We start from the raw sequence: 21440 nt of genomic DNA on the forward strand, positions 1-21440 counted from the left end.
GTAGGCAACTATGCGTTAAAGAAAAGCAGCTAATGAATCTCTAGAGACTGAAGTGTCTTTTACATTTCTGTCTCCATTACTGAAGTCATGTTGTCTTACCTGTCAGTCTTTGGTTAAATCGTGGTCTCCATGAAAATGGCCACCTCCATAAGCATCAATATATGGACACAGGACACAATTTCTGAACTGTGTTATTATGTCACAGATGGAGAAGCCAACCACGTCTTGTACTGGTTCAGCATCAGGGAGAATGCCAGACACTTCAGGGAGTGAGGGAGATCACCCCTATTTCAGGGAGTCTCCCTGACATTCAGGGAGTGTTGGCAAGTATGTGCTATATTCAGAACAAAGTACACAGTCATGGGGAATACAGCACATAGTAAATATAGTAAGCCAAAGACTTGCAACAAGAAACATCGTTTTAGTACTAGCTATAAATCAGAGATAGGTAATAAAGAGGAAGAAAACAAATTTAGGGGGAAAAAAAACGACCGCGGCAGGACTCGAACCTGCAATCTTCTGATCCGAAGTCAGACGCCTTATCCATTAGGCCACGCGGCCATCCGTTAGAACCATGTGGTACAGACAGTACATAACGTTTACACACACTGACATCTGCTCATTGAGGTTTATTTACACTGTGTATAGTTGTTTTAGTTCTATCAGCGTTCTACAGGCGACACGTGATCGACCACATGAATGAGGATATGGAGGAGACGTCACAGTACCTAAAAGGGACTTCTACGAATATGCATGTGTTCTTTTGTTAATGGCTGATGACCTAACATCTATCTGGCTGAAGGCTTTTAGGAATTCAGTGCCTGGCTTTTGGGGCCTCAGTGGAGATTGCGGTCCAAGCAGATAACTCCCGCCCAGGAAAGGCGTAGTGTGACGTCACCAGCACGTGGGATGCACCGGAGATACCGGGACGCTATTAGCTGAACGTGTGCTAGACGTACATAGGGATGTGCTCATTGATGTATCACACAGTAATGTATGGAGGCTTACTCATTATTAATTACTATTATTTGTTTATATTAAGTTAACACAATAAGATTTTATATTGACAATTGCATATGTTTCAGCTCTTTGGCTTCCAAATCCTACCTGCTCTTCCTTCTACTTTATATATAAAGCATGTAGAGGTAATAGATGTAAACACAAGTGCTTTGGTTTACGTTATACTTTGGCCATTTGGACTTTTGGGATGTATGTTTTTTGTTTGTTTTTTTTCATTATTATTTCTATTTAATTAAAAGTCATATTTTATGTTGGTAACATATATGGGGTAACTTAGTGAGTTCTTTTATACAGGTTATAAAGATGACTTCTAATATCCAGAATAATTTACAATAGGCAGTTTTATTCTATATAATACACACATTTTGTCAATAATAAAGTTGCAGCTATAAATTTTATATGTTCGTCCTGAGGATGCAGAACCCTATTGAAATACAAGCTAAGTTTTTTTCGCTAAATCCCTGAGTGGCTTTATCTATTGAATACACATAGCAAAGTGCTATACACGTTTATCATGGGTACATCTACATCAGATTATTATGTCTCCATAGTGAAAATCTAGGAAGTCCATTTCCCTCTTGAACTATAATCATATTTAAACTTTTTATTTTATTTCACAAAATAATACTATTTCTTATTCAAATTATAGTTGTCATAGGGTTCTATAGAGGACTTAATCTGCAGAAGCTGTTGAATTTAAGCAAAATGAATCTGCTGCTGCAGAGAAGAAAATATTTGTTGCGCTGCTGGAAGATAAAATACTTGAGGTACTACAAGTGCACAATGGCATCACACTTACCAAATGAAGACCGTACACAAGATACCTCGCAGAGACGTTTGAACCCACTTAATATACAGATGCTTTCCAAGGGACTTCATGAGCAAATTTTCAGGGGTAACCAATCACAGCACTCTGAAGAAAACATTCAAAAGAGTAAAGACCATTTGCAGAGTCATGAACTTTGGGGCCAAGAGACATTCACTGTCCAGGATGTGGCTTTAGAGCTACCTAAGATGTATGGCAGTAATATTGAAGAACATTTCCGAATTCTAGCTGAGAAACAAAGCTTTCCATACTTGGAGGCAGCTAATGATTTGTTGCAGTCCCAATTGCCAGATATGCCTCAAGAATGGGCTTGGCAAACTGGGTGGACCAAGTATACCGTAGAAGGAGAGAAGGAGCAAGTTGACTTTCCAGATGAAAAAGCTTTGGTGTTTGATGTGGAAGTATGTATGTCTGAGGGGCAGTGCCCAACGCTGGCCGTGGCTGTTTCTCCCCAATGTTGGTGAGACATTATTTGTAAATAAATATTGAGTTTATACTTCTATTTTTCAACCATTCAAGTATTATACATATGTTTAATTTACAGGTATTCATGGTGCAGCAGGAGACTAATAGAAGACAGATACACATGGTCTAACCAGATGTCTCTCTCTGATCTTATCCCACTTGAGACTTCTCCGAAGTCAAATGCTGTGAACAAACACAGTTGGACTGAAAGACTAGTAGTGGGACACAATGTCAGCTTTGATAGAGCATACATTAAAGAACAGTATCTCATCAAAGTAAGTACATTTAACTTATTCATGTTAAAAACTGAAATGAGGAAATTAAGTTGTAGATGCAGAAATTTATAGGAGAGTATTCGCTTATAAAACATTTTATTCATTTGTACAGTCATGGCCACAAGTTTTGAGAATGACACAAATATTATTTTTCACAAAGTCTGCTGCCTCAGGTTTTATGATGGCAATTTGCATATATTTCAGAATGTCAAGAAGAGTGATCAGATGAATTGCAATTAATTTCAAAGTCCCTCTTTGCCATGACAATGCACTTTTTTCCAAAAACAACATTTCCACTGCATTTCAGCCCTGCTACAAAAGGACCAGCTGACATCAGGTCAGTGATTCTCTTGTTAACACAGGTGACAGTGTTGATAAGGACAAGGCTGGAGATCACTCTGTCATGCTGATTGAGTTAGAATAACAGACTGGAAGTTTTAAAAGGAGGGTGGTGCTTGAAATCATCTTTGTCCTTCTGTTATCTGCAAGGCAACACATGCAGTCATCATTGCTTTGCACAAATAGCACTTCACAGGCATATTGCTGCTAGTAAGATTGCATTTAAATCAACCATTTATCGAATCATCAAGTAGAGAGGTTGTGAAGAAGGCTTCAGGGGGCTCCCAAGAATGTCCAGCAAGCGCTAGGACGTCTCCTAATGTTGATTCAGCTGCGAGATCAGGGCAACACCAGTGCAGAGCTTGCTCAGGAATGGCAGCAGGCAGGTGTGAGTGCATCTGCATGCACAGTGAAGCGAAGACTGTTGAAGGATGGCCTCGTGTTAAGAAGGCCAGCAAAGAAGCCACTTCTCTCCAGGAAAAACATCAGGGACAGACTGATATTCTGGAAAAGGTACAGGAATTGAACTGCTGAGGACTGGGGTAAAGTAATTTTCTCTGATGAATCCCCTTTCAGATTGTTTAGGGCATCTGGAAAAACGCTTGTCCGGAGAAGGAAAGGTGAGCGCTACCATCAGTCCTGTGTCATGCCAACAGTAAAGCATCCTGAGACCATTCACGCATGGGGTTGCTTCTCAGCTAAGGGAGTGGGCTCACTCACAATTTTGCCTAAGAACACAGCCATGAATAAAGAATGGTACAAAAACATCCTCCTAGAGCAACTTCTCCCAACCATCCAAGAACAGTTTGGTGACGACCAATGCCTTTCCCAGCATGATGGAGCACCTTGCCATAAGGCAAAAGTGATAATTAAGTGGCTCGGGGATCAAAACATTGAAATTTTGGGTCCATTGCCCGGAAATTCCCCAGACCTTAATCCCATTGGGAACTTGTGGTCAATCCTCAAGAGGCAGGTGGACAAACAAAACCCCACAAATTCTGACAAACTCCAAGCATTTATTAGGCAAGAATGGGCGGTCATCAGTCAGTATGTGGCCCGGAAGTTGATTGACAGCATGACAGGGCGAATTGCAGAGATGCTCAAAAAGAAGGGTCAACATTGCAAATATTGACTCTTTGCATAAACTTAATGTATTTGTCAATAAAAGCCTTTGACAATTATGAAATGCTTGTAATTTTACTTCAGTATATCATAGCAACATCTGACAAAAATATCTAAAAACACTGAAGCAGCAAAAACCAATACTTGTGTAATTCTCAAAACTCTTGGCCATGACTGTATATGTTTCCTTTGGAGGAAATCAAGAAGTGATTACGCAAATCATTGTGCGCTGCGGGACCAAAGCTTATTTTAGACAGAGTTTCAGATCTTTTGATCTTTATTAACCCCCTGCATTCTTTTCCCCTTGCCTTTTATTTTCCTTTTTATTTTGTAAACCAATGTTTAGTAAGCTCTTAAGGATGACCATTTAAATGTGTGAGTGGAGCAAGCAAGAAGCTTTTAAAAATACACATTTTAATAGCAAAATGTGTCCCTCTCACTCAATAAACTTATGTTGGATTATGGAGACAACAAAAGTTGTGTCACCCAGGGAAATTTAAGACTTCCTTGCGGTTATTTTGGTGTATTGCTTTTTCTCTTTTGGTTTGCATAAGGATTTCTTTTTGAAATGCATTTCAGTTTCCTCTCCTGAGAATAAGAAGTTAGCAGAGTCTAACTCCAAGGAAGTGTGTTAGTCAAATCCTCTGCTAATGGGTGAATCCCTGGTATCCTCTAAAGGCTATGGCTGCTTAGGTTTGGTCTGCTCTGAAGACTTTAAATGAGGGTTTTCCTGCTCCAGTTCTTAATTTCCCCCAATTGGTAGTGTTTTCACGATTTCCTTAAATGGCTGAAAAAGGCTGATTTAAGCTTAATTACCAATCTAGTCATAATTCCATCTATTCCCACAGCGAGACACTCTCTAAATTTGAGATGCTTGTGGTACTTATTTTCTGCATTTTAGCATTTTGTCTATAAATCTTATAATATATAATGTATATATTATTTATAAAGTGCTAACATATTACGCATCATTGTAAACCTCACATGCCAATGATATATATCTCCCCTCTGGAAAATCCCGGAGGAGGGCAGGTGAAAGCAAGTGCGGAGAATTTCATTGCGGGTGCGGGGACAAAATGACGCAATTTGTGACTAATTGTGTCATTGAAGCCCACCTCCCACCCATCTCTTAATGAAGTGCACAGGATGCTGGAGAATGGCCTGCTCTCCCAGTGGTCCGGGAGATCTACGCGATATTCAGTAATGAAGAAAATTGATACATAACGGGGCAGATTCAATTGTAAAAGAATTCGCTGTGGAGTGTCACGGAACGACTTTGAGACACTACTCGGCGATTTTGTTTTAAGTGAAATATCCACTCACTTTTGCTCGGGACTCATAGAGAGGCGAGCAAAAGTGAGCGTTACTTTTTGCCGCATAAGCGGTAAAAATGCGCAGGGCCATATTCCTCAAAACATTGCGGCTAATTTAATCTTCCCCAAGGAAACAAAATAATAATTGTAGCTGTTGGTCTGTAAAGTGCATGTGGCTATTGTAAGGCAACAACATTATCAGCCGTCAATAATAACACAGTCATTTGTGAATGGCACTTCTGTGCAGCTACCGGTGGTGTCATGGCTGGAATGGGGAGAGATCGCTGAAGGTGGAAGCACAAAACATTGACCAGTCACTGTAGAAATTTTGAAACGGTCAGCTGTCGGTAACCATAACTGTCCGCCATTTAACTTGACTGAATCACCTTCCTCTTCTGGTCCTGGAGAAAGCTTTTGCATTTGAGTTGCACAGACACTATGGTGGTTATTTGGAGCAGCTGTGTGTCACCTATTATTTGTGTTTTAGGACTCTGGGAGGAAACCCATGAAAACATGGGGAGCACATAAAAATCTTACACAGATAGGGCTCTGGTCAGATAAATACATGTGCCTCACCAACAATTATAATATGGACAGCATTGTAATAGAACCAGGGAAGCACCGCAATATTTTCTTCTTAAAGAAACTGACTGTATTGACCTATACATTTGTACAACTTATAACCTACAAGATCCTTCATCTGTATTCTTAAAATGTAAAATGTGAGACAATCAAATATGTCACTGTGGGCAAAAATGGCCTGGCAGGGCATGATGTATAGTATAACATTCACCATAACATTATTACTGGAGATCATAGGCATATTTATAGATGATTTAAATTATTTATAAGATATAGGACATGTATACAAATTATATACATATATACTCCGCTACCCCATACCCCTGCACCTATTCTGATCTCTGCTCTGTTTTTTTCGGCATCAGTGGGGCACATTGGTAAGCTTTGCGCCATCCTGCCACACTACAGTGTTCCATCAGCCCTGGGTATACTTGTAGCTTTTAGGTTACAGTTAAGGGATTAATTAAGTGTAATTTGGACAGATTGAAAACAACTTACTTGTAGGTTCACATCTAAGGAGCAGCTATTTGTTTCCGCACATTCATTAGGCAAATGCAGCCAGGTTGAGATGTAAGAGCTGACTAGGCTGATCATGTGATCGTTACATCATAAACAGCCTTTGTGATGTCACTCAGCTTTGGTATAGAATAAGCAGTTACCAGCTGAGTGTGAACTGTATATTATACACATTGTTTGTTTGGACTGTGTCTACTGTTGTGACATCTCACAGTTTAAGGTGAGCTAATTTTAAAGATCTAAAAGAAATCACGCTCAATCACTATTTACTATTTATTTTATTTATCACTCTATTACACTATTTACTATCTCCCTCCTTGACTACAGCCCTATACAAGGAAAAATATAATGTGCTATTTGTAAAATATAGTGATTCAATGCAGTTATAGATCTGACAGTTTTATCAGTAATTCTGAATAATTTGAATAACCATATGAGGACTATGTGTGAGAGGAGTGAAACGCACTCAGTATGTTTGCTGTGCAAAATCAAGGTATTCCCAGTCTATTGTCTCTGTATGGTGACTTGTATTTGATGATTTATAACAACTAATGTAAGTCCAATTCTTCTTTGTGGCAACTTAGTCAGCTCTAAATACACGATTCAAGATTCCGTTTATAGTAAAGAGAAAATGGTCAGTGGGGAATATTCAAATTCAGTAGATCTTGAGAGCAATGCTAGTCTTATAATAGTATCAAGAGTTCTGTATTATAAACAATATTTGGATAAATAATTATGTGACTTTAAGGCTTTAATAGTCCATAGTGATCCAAGTTTTATTCCAATGATGTCTCTTTGTTCTTAATCAGTGTCTTGTATGCTCTCCGGAACAGATTCATCAAGTAATGCAAACCAAACGTAATGTGCGTTTTGTTTTTGTTTTTTTAAAAAAAGATGCAATTAAATCAGGCATACAGCCATCCATATTCATCTACAAGCGAATCTGAAGAATCGTCTCTTGTTGAATACGGGTGTAAGGGTGCTCTACATATACGGCACTTGCCGTATTGAGGCAGGCACAACACATTGCAGGATGCACATACGTATTGTTTGTAATATAAGGTCCCAGCAGAGTGCACAGGAAAAAAAAGTATTAAATTTTTGTCACGTTTTAAAAATTATCATTAAGAAAAAGACATTGAAAAATGACCCCCCTCCCCCCCCCCCCCCCCCACATTTATGGAGATGTTTTCAATGTGTATTGTATATAAAATTGTAATCGCATGTTGTGACGTGCATAAAAGTCCGTCATCACTATCACTCAGCACTTACACCTGCCCTGTAGCTGGTGCAATGCATACGGCTGATAATCACGTACCTGAGAGGTGCCCTGATGGAATCGGATGGATGTGCATGTGCTCATCCTTTGCACGCCTTACTGTACATTGACTTTCTCTCCCCCTGTTCCGCCCATGAAGTTATAGACTGTTGGAAGTGCCCTTTGTGTTCAAAGATGACCTGGATGTACTTACATTCACTGGTGTTGTTAGGACTCTGCAGTACCTCTGTGCTACTAGAGGTGCTGCTGTTATACTCTGACATTTTCTCCTCATCTGCACCTGCCTCACACCCTACTTATTCCTGCCCCTCACCATGCACCTTGCTGGTCACTGATTGTTTTCCTTGGATAGTACTCTACTACGTTCCAGCCATCCTGATCTTCTGTTCATGTGCCTTGGATATCCTGCTAACCAGTGTTCTGTTTCCATGTGTCCTTGAACCTTTACCATCACTTCCAGCACACAGCTTGCCTGCATTTCCCAGAGTTAAACCTGTATCAATGTTGCTATCTAGCTACACCCAGATTTGTGTTTGCTTATACCCTGCATTATCTGGACTGTGTTTATGCTATAATAAAACAGTTTATATTTCACCATACTCCTAACTCCATAGCTATCTTTATAAGTATTCAGTTTTCTCTTTCATCCTTCTGTGGGACACTGCTACCCTGGGGTTGTAGTTGGGGAGTGAGGGAGTTGGCACTTGTGACAGGATGGACCGCCTATGCCACTCTGTCTCTTGCTGCTGGGAACCGGCTGGGCTTACTTTGCCGCAGTAGGAGGGGCTTACAAATGCTGCCACCACTAGATTCCTTACTGGCATCCAGTACCGGGTTTCTTCTGGGTAACTGACGCTGCGAGTGTACCCAGTTACTGGCATACCTGGACTGGTACTCCTGACCTCTTACTTTGGATCAGGGGTGCTGTGGATAGATTACCCCCGGCCTATCACACTGACCAGAGCTGCAGGGTAGCAGGCAGAGCGGTGATACCGGAAAAGCTGGGTCCAACCTCAGAAACAACCGGAAAACGGATTTAATTTAGGGTCTAATCTGCAGATAACAGGAATACAGCAAATTTGAAGATGTTTTCAAGCAGGTCTTTGAAGCAAGTGATGTTTATTTGCTCTCACACTGGTTGAAGGTACCGGTGATCAGGTCAGATGAAACATGAAGAACATTTCAGTGTACAAGACAGTGCTTTTTATACTGACTTGGACACAGGCTACACATTCCCAAAGAAAGGTACAAACCCTAAACAAGCCACTTCCCCAAATCACAACACACAAAAGACTTCCATCCACAAAGGCTTATTGTATCAGATATATACCTTAAGAAATAATGCATCTCCTCTAGCAAGGTTAAACAAGAAAAAATTTCTTCCCCATGGTCTCATAAATTAAAGATTTCCCTTACCAAAATATATACAATATCAAAATTAAGTGTATGTGCAATTATATAAATAAGCGCCCTGCGCTATTTCCTTTAAGTAAATTTATACCAGAAGTTATTTTTCAGTGATCCAGTCACAGCACTTAACTAGTTAACGTGTTACTTGTGACCTGCTGACAGACCCCTCCCCTCTTCTAACCCCCTTGTAGCTCCTCAGTGCAGATTAAGTGCCCAAGGAGTTGGACTTACTTCTTACTGCTAGTGTAGTTTAGTAAGGATTTTCTCCTTTCTTAATTCTTCTTGTTTTAAGATAGAATTATATCACAGCCTGCTTAGTGTGCGGCACACTATAGATAAAAAACATTTTTTTAAAAAAAAAAATAAGCAGGCTGTGTACGACGGCTCTCACTCCCAGCGTGGATATTGGAAGTGTGACAGGCCGGTGTGTAGGGGAGCCTGTTAGGGAAATTGATAGACTGGACACATGGTCAGTGAATGGACCTCAAAATAGCAGCTAGGAGATCATTATGAAGACCTTGTTATAAGCTCTGACTTCACCAAAGCCATGATGGTGTAAGAAGACAGTAGCTACTTGTTAGTAAGCCAGCAGTGTCAATCACTCTGATGCTGCTAGCTTGTGCATATGAACAGTCTTATGAATGGAAATGACGGGTTAGGTCAGTGGTTCTTAACTTGAGTTTGATCGAACCCCAGGGGTTTGGCAGAGGTGTGTGTCCATTCTGTTCGCCAGGGTTGCCAGGCGCATTAATATACTTTTGGCATTCACAGAATACTTTTATGGCATTTTCAATGTTTCACCATAAGAAACTCAAGGCTATTGATGAATATTTATGGCAAATTCTACAATTTGTTGCGTAATTTATGGAAAAGAATGCCATACATGGCATGAACTGGTAGCCCTGCCGTTCACCCCACTCGTATGATTCGTGACGTCACGCTCCGCATGGCCATCATTGGCTGCTCGCTTGGCATTGATATCTGTGCTGCAGGGAACTTGATGCGCTCAGTAGTCGACTTGTGACTGTTGTGATTGTACGTAATTTGTGATTTCCTTTTTAATATTCTAATCCCTTTGTACTATGTTGAGCAAAATAAGAAAGTGGTCGGACGAATACGTACAATATGGATTAACGTGTATAACAGAATGTGATGGAAGTCAGCGTCCTCAATGCATGATTTGCGATGCCAAGTTGAGCAATTCTAGTCTAGCACTGGCAAAACTAAGGGAACACTTCCTAAAGCTGCATGGAGATGGGAAATACAAGAACACTGCTTGCTGAATTCAACGTGAAGAGAGCCAGATTCGATGAAAGGGCCACTCTGCCTGTTTTCGGCTTTGTATTCATTGACAAATCGATCTTCACAGCATCATACGAAGTTGCGTACCTGATCGCAAAGCAGGGAAAACCACACACCATTGGTGAAATACTCGTAAAACCAGCTGCGTTGAAGATGGAAAATATCATGCTGGGAAAATCTGCTGAAAATAAGTTGTCCCAAATTCCTCTTTCAAATAACACCATCAGCAGCAGAATAGCTGACATGAGCAATGACATCTTGGCTCAAGTAGTTGCAGATCTGATTTCAAGCCCAGCAAAATTCAGCCTCCAACTCGACGAGACCACCGATGTTTCCAATCTAAGCCAGCTTGTTGTATTTGTGCGCTATGTGAAAGACGACATGATAACGGAAGATTTTTTATTTTGTAAGCCTCTTGCAACAACAACTAAGGCAGCCAACGTGAAGAAACTTGTGGATGACTTCTTCAGAGACAACGATCTTTCGTGGGATATGGTTTCTGCTATTTGTTCAGACGGTGCTCCAGACATGCTGGGATGAAACTCTGGTTTCGGTGTGTTGGTGAAAGTGGCTGCACCACACATCATTGTTACGCACTGTGTTCTGCACAGACATGCGTTGCCAACAAAAACCTTGCCTCCAAAACTGGCAGCAGTATTAAAAATTGTAGTGGAATGTGTTAACTATGTGCGAAATAGTGCTCTGAAGCATCGCATCTTCAAATAGCTGTGTAATGAAATGGGCTTTGACTTCAAGGTAGTTCTGTACCTTTCTAACATTCGGTGGTTATCCCGGGGAAAGGTGCTGAATCGTGTTTTTGCCATGCGTGTGGAATTAGCCCTGTTTTTGCGAGAGCACCAACATTGTCATGCAGATTGCTTCGAAAATCCTGAGTTCATTCTCATTTTGGCGTACATGGCCGATATCTTCGATGCTCTCAATCAACAGATGCAGGGGGGGGGTGGAGTCAACATAATCGAAGCGGAAGAAAACCTGAAGGCTTTTCAAAAAAAGCTACCTTTATGGAAACAACAAACAGAGAATGATAACTTCGCAAACTTTCCGCTGCTGGACGACTGTGTAAGTAGGTTCGAAGATGAGTTTGGAATCAGAGACATTTCTATACCCGGGGAAATGAAGCAAGCAATTGCCATGCACTTAGATGAGCTCGCAAAGTCTCTCGACGGATACTTCCCCACCAGAGTCATATCCAGCATGGGTGAGACAACCGTTCACGTTCAGTGTTGCAACAGCAGATGTCAATGATGAGTACCTCAACGAAATCATTGAACTTTAGCAGAGCCAGGTTCAACAGCAACTCTTCAGAACAACAACGCTCAACATTTTTGTGTCACCAAATCGTACCGTACCGTCTTATTGCTTAGAAAGCCCTTGAGATACTCATATTGTTTGTTACAACGTATCTTTGCAAGCAATCCTTTTCGAGGATGTTAGACATAAAAAAGAAGAAAAAGAACAGACTTTGTTGCGAAAATGATATGAGAGCACTTGGCTATTAGAGACAAGTTCAGAAATGTGCGGCTTCACCTTGGCAACAGCAAAAGTCACATTGATTTCCAGTAAATATTTATTGAATTATGTTTTTGTGTGACATTCATGTTTTGTTGGTTTTGTTCTTTGAACACAGTGATTTTATGTGCAACTGATGCATGGTTCATTTTGTGCACTAATAAAATATATACCATATATACTCGTGTATAAGCCGAGTTTTTCAGCACATTTTTTGTGCTGAAAAAAGCCCCCCTCGGCTTATACTCGAGTCCCACTTACCTGGTCTCCGTTTTCCAGTCTCCCCCGCTCATCTGCAGCCTCTGTGGATCACTGTCAGCCACCATTTTATTGTAGCCCGTTTTTGTGTGTTCATTGCACATGGAACAATAAAGTTAAATGAAAAGGAGCCTGTCAGTCAAAGCTAAAGACCGGGACATTTCCATCTAGCCCCGCTGGTCAGAGACACATGTGAGTACCCTGACTTGTCCACTGCAATTATTTGCAGCAGTTTTATAAAGTCCAATATTTTCATTTTTTGTCACCTATTAATAAGTGTCTGAAGATTCTTTTGCATAACTGTGAAATCATTGAAAAGTCTAAAAACATCCCAAACTTCAAGTATAATAAGGGTTAAATCACACAAAGCAAATTGTATTGTTCTGTTAAAATGTTTCTTCCAGCAAACAAAATCAAACTTATCTTTATCTGAGCTATTATATCAAATTCTATTTAGTGTATGTGCAGCATCTTTTGCATTACTAAAGCCTAAATTACTGTACTGTTCTGAACACTTAGGAGTTACTGCTCATCACCTTCTAAAGGCGAATAAACTTAACTGGCACATGTATTTAGTATCCACAGACTGTCTCATTGATTTATATATTAATGATCTTAGTTGTCTTTAGTGAATGTTATTTATATCTGTGTTCACCTATTAGGCTTGATACCAAGTGCAGAGGATTTAGTTTAACCATTTGTGTACAATTTATTAGGATATGGGTATATATTATGTACTTATAAAATTTTATTGATGTTTAATAACAATAAATTTTGATATATTCATTTACAACCTCACGTTTGTATTATTGGGAGCCCAGTGTTAACGATATCCAGCACTGTTTTTATTTTTGAAACTTACCAGTAGCTGCTGCATTTCCCACCCTAGGCTTATACTCGAGTCAATAAGTTTTCCCAGTTTTTTGTGGTAAAATTAAGTGCCTCGGCTTATATTCGGGTCGACTTATACTTGAGTATATACGGTATCTATGTTTTGAATTTGAGAAAAAAAATAATAATTTATTTTTCCAACTATGAACGGTTCGGTAAATACACGTATGAAACTTGCGGGGTTCAGTACCTCCAACAAGGTTAAGAACCACTGGGTTAGATGGTGTTGGGAAGTGCTTATTGCTGCATTTTGACAGGTTCTCCTTATCTTTGTAAATAAACATTGCATCTGTGTAAGTCTTTGTTTGGTTTGTATAGCTATTGCCTTTGATGGAGATTGAGTGTCATGCTTTCAGTTTTAAAACAACATAAACATAGAATTTAATGAAAGAAAATAACCTATTATTCAGTTTATCCCATAGTTGCCTACTCTCCCGGAATGTCCGAATTTTTTGGAGCTCTCCCGGGCTCCTGGGAGAGCAGGGCAGCCTCCCGAATCTTGCCTGCTTTGTTGGTGAAGTGGGTGGGGGCGGGGCTGAATGTGTCATCCTAGCCCCACCCCCTGCTATAATAGGCCGATATTGGTATTGTATAGCAGGGACAGGGCCTAATGGCACGATTACTGTGGCCACGCCCCCTAGACTGTGTGACTGTGCTTTTTTGGTGCTCACTAATCAGGATCACTAGAAAGGGGATAACTCATGAGGTCTACAGGTTTATTACTTGAGGCAATAAGTTGTTTCTAAGTTACAGTGTAAATGTAATAATAAATCTGACAATAAGAGGAGTAGATACATGTGTATGTTCTATAAATCAATGCTATAATTTTATTATTGCTTTAATTTACAAATACATTAAGTAAACCCCCCATCCCTCAAGTTGGCATAGGAATATAATAAAACTACAACAGCTCATATATTTTTGTGTTAAATTTATTTTACTTACTAGGGTTCAAGGATGCGATTTATGGACACTATGAGCATGCACATGGCCGTTTCAGGCCTGACAGGCTTTCAGCGCAGTTTATGGATGGCCAGTAAATACGGGAGGAATAAAGGACTGCAGGAGGTCAAGCAGCACATCATGAAAACCCGCAAAAAGGGCGACGGTCCTGCAGTAAGTCGTGTACATAGGCTGCTCGATTTAAAGAAAACAGCAAACCTGTAATGTTCTTATCTACCACTGTACTCTGTGCTGGAAGTGGGGCAGTATTTGTCTGTATGATATCCCTGCGCTTCTCCCCACTTCATTTTAAGCTGCACACAAGGTCTGCTATCCTTGCAAAGTGTGTGTGCATAAGACTTGCTGGTAAATGATATTTTCTTTTGTGGGGTGGTGGATGATGCCGGAGGCACAGAGAGCAAGGGTGCCAATAGTGCTCCATGCATCAGGGGCGCTCCGCCTGCCCGCTCCTCAGCCAGTTGACCATCCCTCCCACCAGAGAAGCCCACCAGCTCTTCCATACATTTGGGCTGACAGGTGGAAGTTGCAGCTGAGCAGAGCATACAAGGAGCATCATGGTAGGGATGTATGTGTCACTGCTAAATGAAGGACACTAGCTAAGCTATATCTTCGAGAGCTTGGTGTAAAACAGACAGAATCTCCAGCACAATGGGCTTGCAATAATGTCAGGTAAAGTGGCTAACCAGGGGTAAGATTAGCACACTTTGTCCAATGCAGAGTGTGACATACTAATTAAAGCAAATATCTATTTTTCTTTTTAAATGACCTAACATTTGGTGTCGGGACCCATTATTTAGTAGTTAAACTGGCAGATCACCAAAACTTAAAAATGTATCTAGTCACGAAGGGGCGAGAACCCTCTCAAAATATATATATATATATATATATATATATGTGTGTGTGTGTGTGATTAAGTAGTCAAAGTGATACTTTGGACACAATATTTCTACTTAAAAGTTCTCCTCCCTTAAACTAGAATGATTATTCAGTTCGACATATTACCTCCCCCCACTTTACAACTATTGTAACATAAAGGCAAAAACGCCCTGGAGAAGATTAAATGTAAGTGGGACTTCCTGTTGGAGTTGTTTGGACAAGTTGTGGTAGATGATGAGTCTGCTGTCTTTGACCCCTGGCTCAGTCCTGCTCACATACCAAATTTACCAAGACTAGGCTATAGTAATTGGAGACATATGAAGGGGTAAATAGTGGAACAGAGCTTCTAGTAAGGATTTGATAACCATAGTGTACTCCTGGTTGCTGTGATGTCTGTGCAGTTGGTTTAGAGACTGTGGGCTACAAACCAAGAGGTCGCTGCTCACTGGTAGGGTTTTCTCCACAACAGGAATCACTTTTACATTGCACAAAGCGCTTTTTTTAAAGAAATTCCTTTTATTTCTAAATATGTCAAGTACAGTTTCAGATGTATATTTTATTATATGACTTTTTTGCAGATCAATTCATGGGATTGGGTAAATATTAGCAGCATTAACAACCTTGCTGATGTCCATGCTCTATATGTTGGAGGTCCACCTTTGGACAAGGAGGCCCGGGATCTATTTGTAAAGGGAAGTATGGCAGACATCAGAGCTGAGTTCCAGGTAGGAATACATATAATTTACATAAAACATTCCTATTGATTTGTCAGAACTTGTATATTGTAAATCAATATTTGGCACAGCTGTGATTTAATTTTCGTGGTATGGCCATGTTTCCAGGTAACTGTAAGAGATTAATAGTAGTAGTAGCTGGAGTACTGAAGAATTGTACCATATAATAATATACCGACTATATTACTATTTTAATACTAGAGGGCAATTACAACAAAAAGGGGACATGGGTCATGTTAACAAAAAATTGGGATATTCATAAAATTAATTTCCCAGTGCATCAGTCATAGTCTATAGTAGTTTAATAAATGGGTTGGTAACAGTGTGTCACATGACATGACATCCTGCCATTTTGTCTTATTTCAGTAATGGCTACCAGGCATCAGGCAATCACTGATGTACAACAAAGTGTTGATGCATATGTCACGGCTAAGAAAGATGACTTTGTTGTAATAAAGTATGACCATGACAAATTTATGTGACTGTCATTGATATAAATGAGAATGAAGAGTTCTGTGTGCGGGTGATGCATCCAGCCAGAGGTGGGTGGGTATGGCCAAAACAAGATGATGAGATATGGTACCCATCTGAAAACATTGTTAGAAAGGTAAATGACCCTGTACCAGTTCATGCAAAAGGGTCTTTTATCATTTCCTGATTAATGTATTAGATGGTTACGTCCGTGACGATTTTCAGGTTACATCCGTTACACACACATTCCATTCAATATTGTCAAGGTGATAAGAATGACTTTCCTGAAAATTGTACTAAACCATTCTGTGTGGTTTATACTTTATTGTAAAAAAGTATGTAATAATTATCTGTTGCAGTTTCAGAGAAATCAGACATGTATATTATTTCAGAAATTACCATTTCCTATCCCGGTTACATTTAAGCAATGTATTATTATTCACAGCGGACAATGGTGAGACTTGTTCACACACATATTTTTAGTCGCCAGTGGTAGATACAATTGTAAAATTTGCTTTTTTATGTGCATTTTAAATTTGAAGAAATCCAGATGTTTATCACAAACATCTATTCTGAGAGTTACATCTGTTACTTTGGAATTGCCCTAGATTATTTCATAGTATGCAAAATACTGTATTTTACTATCTCTCTGAGGACATCACATTGTTGCATATACTTTTCTTTATGATATTAAAGGAACTTATGAGATACTGTGCCATTGATGTGCGCTCAACGCTCGAGGTATTTCGGGAGGTGTTTCCGCTCTTCATGGAGAGGTAATATGTACTTTCAACGTCTGTCTGCAGGCTGAACTGGAATACACAAGTGATATATACAGTGTTAAAGCTTAAATTGTATTTGAACCACGGTAATCATATTTCCCTTGTACAGTCGCAAACAAACCTTGTCTGTTATTTATGTCCAATAATATATACTTATGATTCCCCTTTTACGTCACGCCACTTCATGTAGCACGTGCCTGCAATTGAAAGCTGGACTGCACTGTTAACGTGAAGCCACTTGCTGCAGCTCAGAGAGTTCATGGATTTAATTCATGTTGTCCTCTTCAGTATATGAACGTGGTCTGGCTTCTTGCTGCAGTTTATGGTGGTAGTATCAGAGTGTGATCTGCCCTTATTGGTATATGACTGTGGGCATGGTATAAAGGGAGGGAGATGTCAAAAAGTTGGTCTGTTTATATTGGTCCCTTTTTTTATATATACATTTTATTTAGTTTTCAAAGACCTTGAAGTAACAGTAGTTTTACATTAAGAACTGAATAATGTGCTAGAATCAGAGCAAAAAAATATATGGTCATGTGTGGAGAGAATAGACACCATAACTTCATTTAAATGGTTAAATTGAAGGAGAGGAATTGAGACGAGGAAGCTTGTAATAGAGATCCAAAAGCACTTCCAAGTGTTGTTAAATTTATTCATACACTCGTTTATAATGCTACTGATTTGTACCAGCTTGTATATTTGCCACCTTTATTAATGAGAATAGACACTTTGGGGTGTTCGGAGTTCTTCTAATTAAGTGCCATTATGCATCTAAGCATCGTAAGAATGAGTTTTAAGGTGTGCTTCGAAACATCCGGGATTGGGGCGTGGAAGGAGGTAATATGAGAGATTAGGTGTGAGCAGAACTGTCATAACTGCATAGACGAGTTTGCAAACTTCATGCCAGAAGCTCTTTATTTTGTGACAGTTCCACCAAATGTGGAATGGGATTTCCACCGCCCTGAAACCTCGCCAACAAAGATTTGATGAGGTCGGTGTAATACAAAACAGTAGGGTTTTTACACAACATTGTTTACACAAGGCCAACATTTTTAGCTGTATTTTGCTTTGTAAAAGAAATTTGTTACAGGAATAGCTAATCACTTATTGTCCAGAGAGTACACATTCCTAGGATGTACAACAATTATTCCCAAAGTAGTTTAAAACTTTGTTATGAGAAGTGCTTGATATTTGTGCTTGAAAAAGAGTTATATTGCCCACGCTCTATTGCGACATAGTAGGAAACTCTGCATAATTATATGAAATATATATATGGGGAAACTAAAGATTCATTATCACAAATAGTCTTTGCCTGTGTTTCATTGTCCTACAGTAGTGTCGGTGACCAAAGACACAGCAAGCAATATTCATGGTCCACTATAATTACAGTCAGTTCTGTTAAAGCCATAGTAACCTATTGATCATATGTTATTAAGATGTGGTCATGAACAGCTGAATGCACCGGGCATTCAGCTGGGCAACACATCTGGGGTAAATACAAAACTGCCTGTGAGTCCAAGACTTGTGAAGTCTGTTCCATTGATAAGTGTGTTTGACACCAGAGTCATCCCACATTCGTTTGACAGGAGCTTCACATCGCTACTCTTATGTTCTTTGAGAACACTGCACCTTGATCTAGTAACTTTAATTCTGTGGCTCACGGATTTCCTCCATTTCCCTCCTCAAATAATGACACTGCCGCACTGCCCTCACTAATATAATCATAAGGTATAAATGGACAGGCCTCTCACAACATCAGGGTACTTTTATCATAATAATCTGTGCTGCTGTAAACATACTTATCATAATGGCTGCAGGTTTTATTATTATTATTATTATTATTATTATTATTATTATTGTTATTATATATTATTTTATAAAGCGCCAAGATATTATGCAGCTCTATACATTGAGGGTTTCAGAATATGAACAATGCACAATGACATGAAGCAGATGGCAAAGACAGCCCTGCCCAGGTGAGCTTACAAGGTGTAGAGAACAATTGATGCATACAGTAGTGGGATAACAATTGTAGCTTCTGGTGGTGTGACTAGTGGAAGGCAGCGTCTATTCTCACCCACTGTAAACTGGGAACATAACAGACAAATCAAGTGCAGCTTATAAACAAATTCAGTAAAAGGGCTTATCAATGAACAAAGGTGTTTCCCTGGCCTTCAGCATATTCTTTTTCTTTTGCACAAGTTGTTTTTTGATAAGAGTCCCTTTAATTTCCCAGATGTCCTCACCCTGTTACCTTAGCAGGGATGCTAGAAATGGGGGTTTCCTACCTGCCGGTGAACCAAAACTGGGAGAAATATCTCGATGAAGCTCAAATCGTATACGAGGAACTGCAGAAGGAGATGAAGAAATCCCTCATGAACTTGGCCAATGATGCCTGTCAGCTGCTCTTTGATGATGCGTACGTAACCAGTAGGAGAAATAAGATTAGAGAGATGACATTTCTCTTTTCTGCAACATAGAATACAAAATGAGCTAATAGTAAAATGCAAATTCTAACATGCAAGTATATGAAGCTGTAGCCTTTTTAAACTAAAAAGACACAGTGTGGAACATAACTGGGTGGAAAAAATTGAGCAACGCTGTACTTTTATTCCCCTGTCCTCCCAGTGTGAGTGTGTAGTTTGTTTTAGGCATGACAAGTATAAAACTTGTCATACCTTTTATATTGTTATAGACTTAGTGATACATTAGCAAATAGTAGGTTTTGTGATGAACAACTACTTCATTCCACTTTTTTGCATTCCTATTGTTTACAAAACTACTTTAGACTGAAGTAATAGTAACTGTTACCCCTACCAAACAGTATATGCTTAACAATATCTTTGTTGCAGAAGTTCTATACTCTATCATGATCCACGTCTTCTTATAAATGTGTAGGTAGCAATACAAGTTCATTATGCTGCAGTTCTGTCGATTTGTTCCAAATAAATCAGATACTTTTTTTTTCTTTTTCGATCTGTTTTATATAATTTTGTTTAGATTTTCCTAAATTACTAGGTATTGTTTGTATCATTCATTTGAGTAAAAGGGTTCTTCTCCTTTTATTAACTTTAATTATTGAGTTATTTGTCTTTCCATCTGTAATTTAGTGCATTATATTTTGGTATTCATAAAAGTCCGGAAAAGATTGTGTACATCTTTTGTGATGTCACACAGCTAGAAGTTTCTTACTATTTCTAAAACACGTTACATAATTCTGACTAATAGTAACCTGGGCATCTCCGACACCAGCGCTACAGCAAATCATCCAGAGTCATTACATAGTTTTATCTAACATTGCATAGTTGTCGGAGAGTTTGTTAGGGATACAAAAAATGATCAATGATTTGGCTGTGATAATAAATACAGTATGTGTAATATTTTCTTAGATATAAAACGGATCCTTGGCTTTGGGATTTAGAGTGGGACATCCAAGAATTCAAGCAAAAGAAGGTCAAAATCAGCAAAAAGCAGAAAGAGATGAAAGAAACCTCAGGACATACTGCAGGAAGCATTGATCTGTCAGGTCCACATGAAGGTGAGAGGAACCCAGTCATTCTTGGGACCTTATTTAGTAAATAAAGACTAAAGTTTTAGTGGTTTTCGTTCACAGTTGCAGCCTGTGAAAGGGAGTCAGTCAGAGGTGATTGGTTAAATATGATTTGAAAGTACTCCACAGCGCATAGGTGAATAAGGGATAATAAGTGAAATTAGCATGCAAATAAACTAAGGGGAACGTGAGTCTGTGTAATTTAACAATACAGAAACTTTCATAAACAGCAACTTCTGGACAGAAACAAAATTTGTGTACAAAAAAACAACATATAATTTAATCCAGAATGACAAGGCTGTATGGTATGCATGGTTCCATTTATAGCAGCTATACAGTAAAAGATATAGGTAACAATATACCAGTCTCGTTGAAATACAGGTAAAAGGGATAACCCTCCTCTTCCCTCTCCACCAGGCAGCAACCACAGTATACAGTCATGGCCAAAAGTTTTGAGAATGACACAAATTTTGGTTTGCACAAAGTTTGCTGCTTCAGTGTTTTTAGACCTTTTTGTCAGATGTTACTATGGTATACTGAAGTAAAATTACAAGCATTTCATAAGTGTCAAAGGATTTTATTGACAATTACATTAAGTTTATGCAAAGAGTCAATATTTGCAGTGTTGACCCTTCTTTTTGAAGACCTCTGCAATTCGCCCTGGCATGCTGTCAATCAACTTCTGGGCCACATACTGACTGATGGCCGCCCATTCTTGTCTAATCAATGCTTGGAGCTTGTCAGAATTTGTGAGCTTTTGTTTGTCCACCCGCCGCTTGAGGATTGACTACAAATTCTCAATGGGATTAAGGTCTGGGGAGTTTCCTGGCCATGGACTCAAAATTTCGATGTTTTGATCCCCGAGCCACTTAGTTATCACTTTTGCCTTATGGCAAGGTGCTCCATCAACCATAATGCTAGAAAAGGCATTGCTGG

The 21440-nt window shown here is 39.4% G+C and overlaps 1 protein-coding gene and 1 non-coding gene across 2 annotated transcripts in view; one reads left to right on the top strand and one right to left on the bottom strand.

Annotated features, from left to right (window-relative positions):
- Window positions 1-488: 488 nt before the first annotated feature.
- Window positions 489-561, bottom strand: TRNAR-UCG (transfer RNA arginine (anticodon UCG)). The gene has a single exon. It is a non-coding gene; the product is annotated as a tRNA-Arg (tRNA).
- Window positions 562-656: 95 nt separating this feature from the next.
- POLG (DNA polymerase gamma, catalytic subunit) overlaps window positions 657-21440 on the top strand; it is a 50885-nt gene continuing 30101 nt past the window's right edge. Inside the window, exons 1-8 of the mRNA XM_075207775.1 lie at window positions 657-994; window positions 1670-2306; window positions 2391-2586; window positions 14077-14244; window positions 15546-15692; window positions 16869-16948; window positions 19191-19373; window positions 20344-20492. Of these exons, the coding sequence (XP_075063876.1) occupies window positions 1726-2306; window positions 2391-2586; window positions 14077-14244; window positions 15546-15692; window positions 16869-16948; window positions 19191-19373; window positions 20344-20492 (1504 nt within the window). The 5' untranslated portion in view covers window positions 657-994; window positions 1670-1725. The remainder of the gene's footprint in view (window positions 995-1669; window positions 2307-2390; window positions 2587-14076; window positions 14245-15545; window positions 15693-16868; window positions 16949-19190; window positions 19374-20343; window positions 20493-21440) is intronic.

Source organism: Mixophyes fleayi, chromosome 4 (assembly GCF_038048845.1).
Source record: "Mixophyes fleayi isolate aMixFle1 chromosome 4, aMixFle1.hap1, whole genome shotgun sequence".
Classification (NCBI taxonomy): Eukaryota; Metazoa; Chordata; class Amphibia; order Anura; family Limnodynastidae; genus Mixophyes; species Mixophyes fleayi.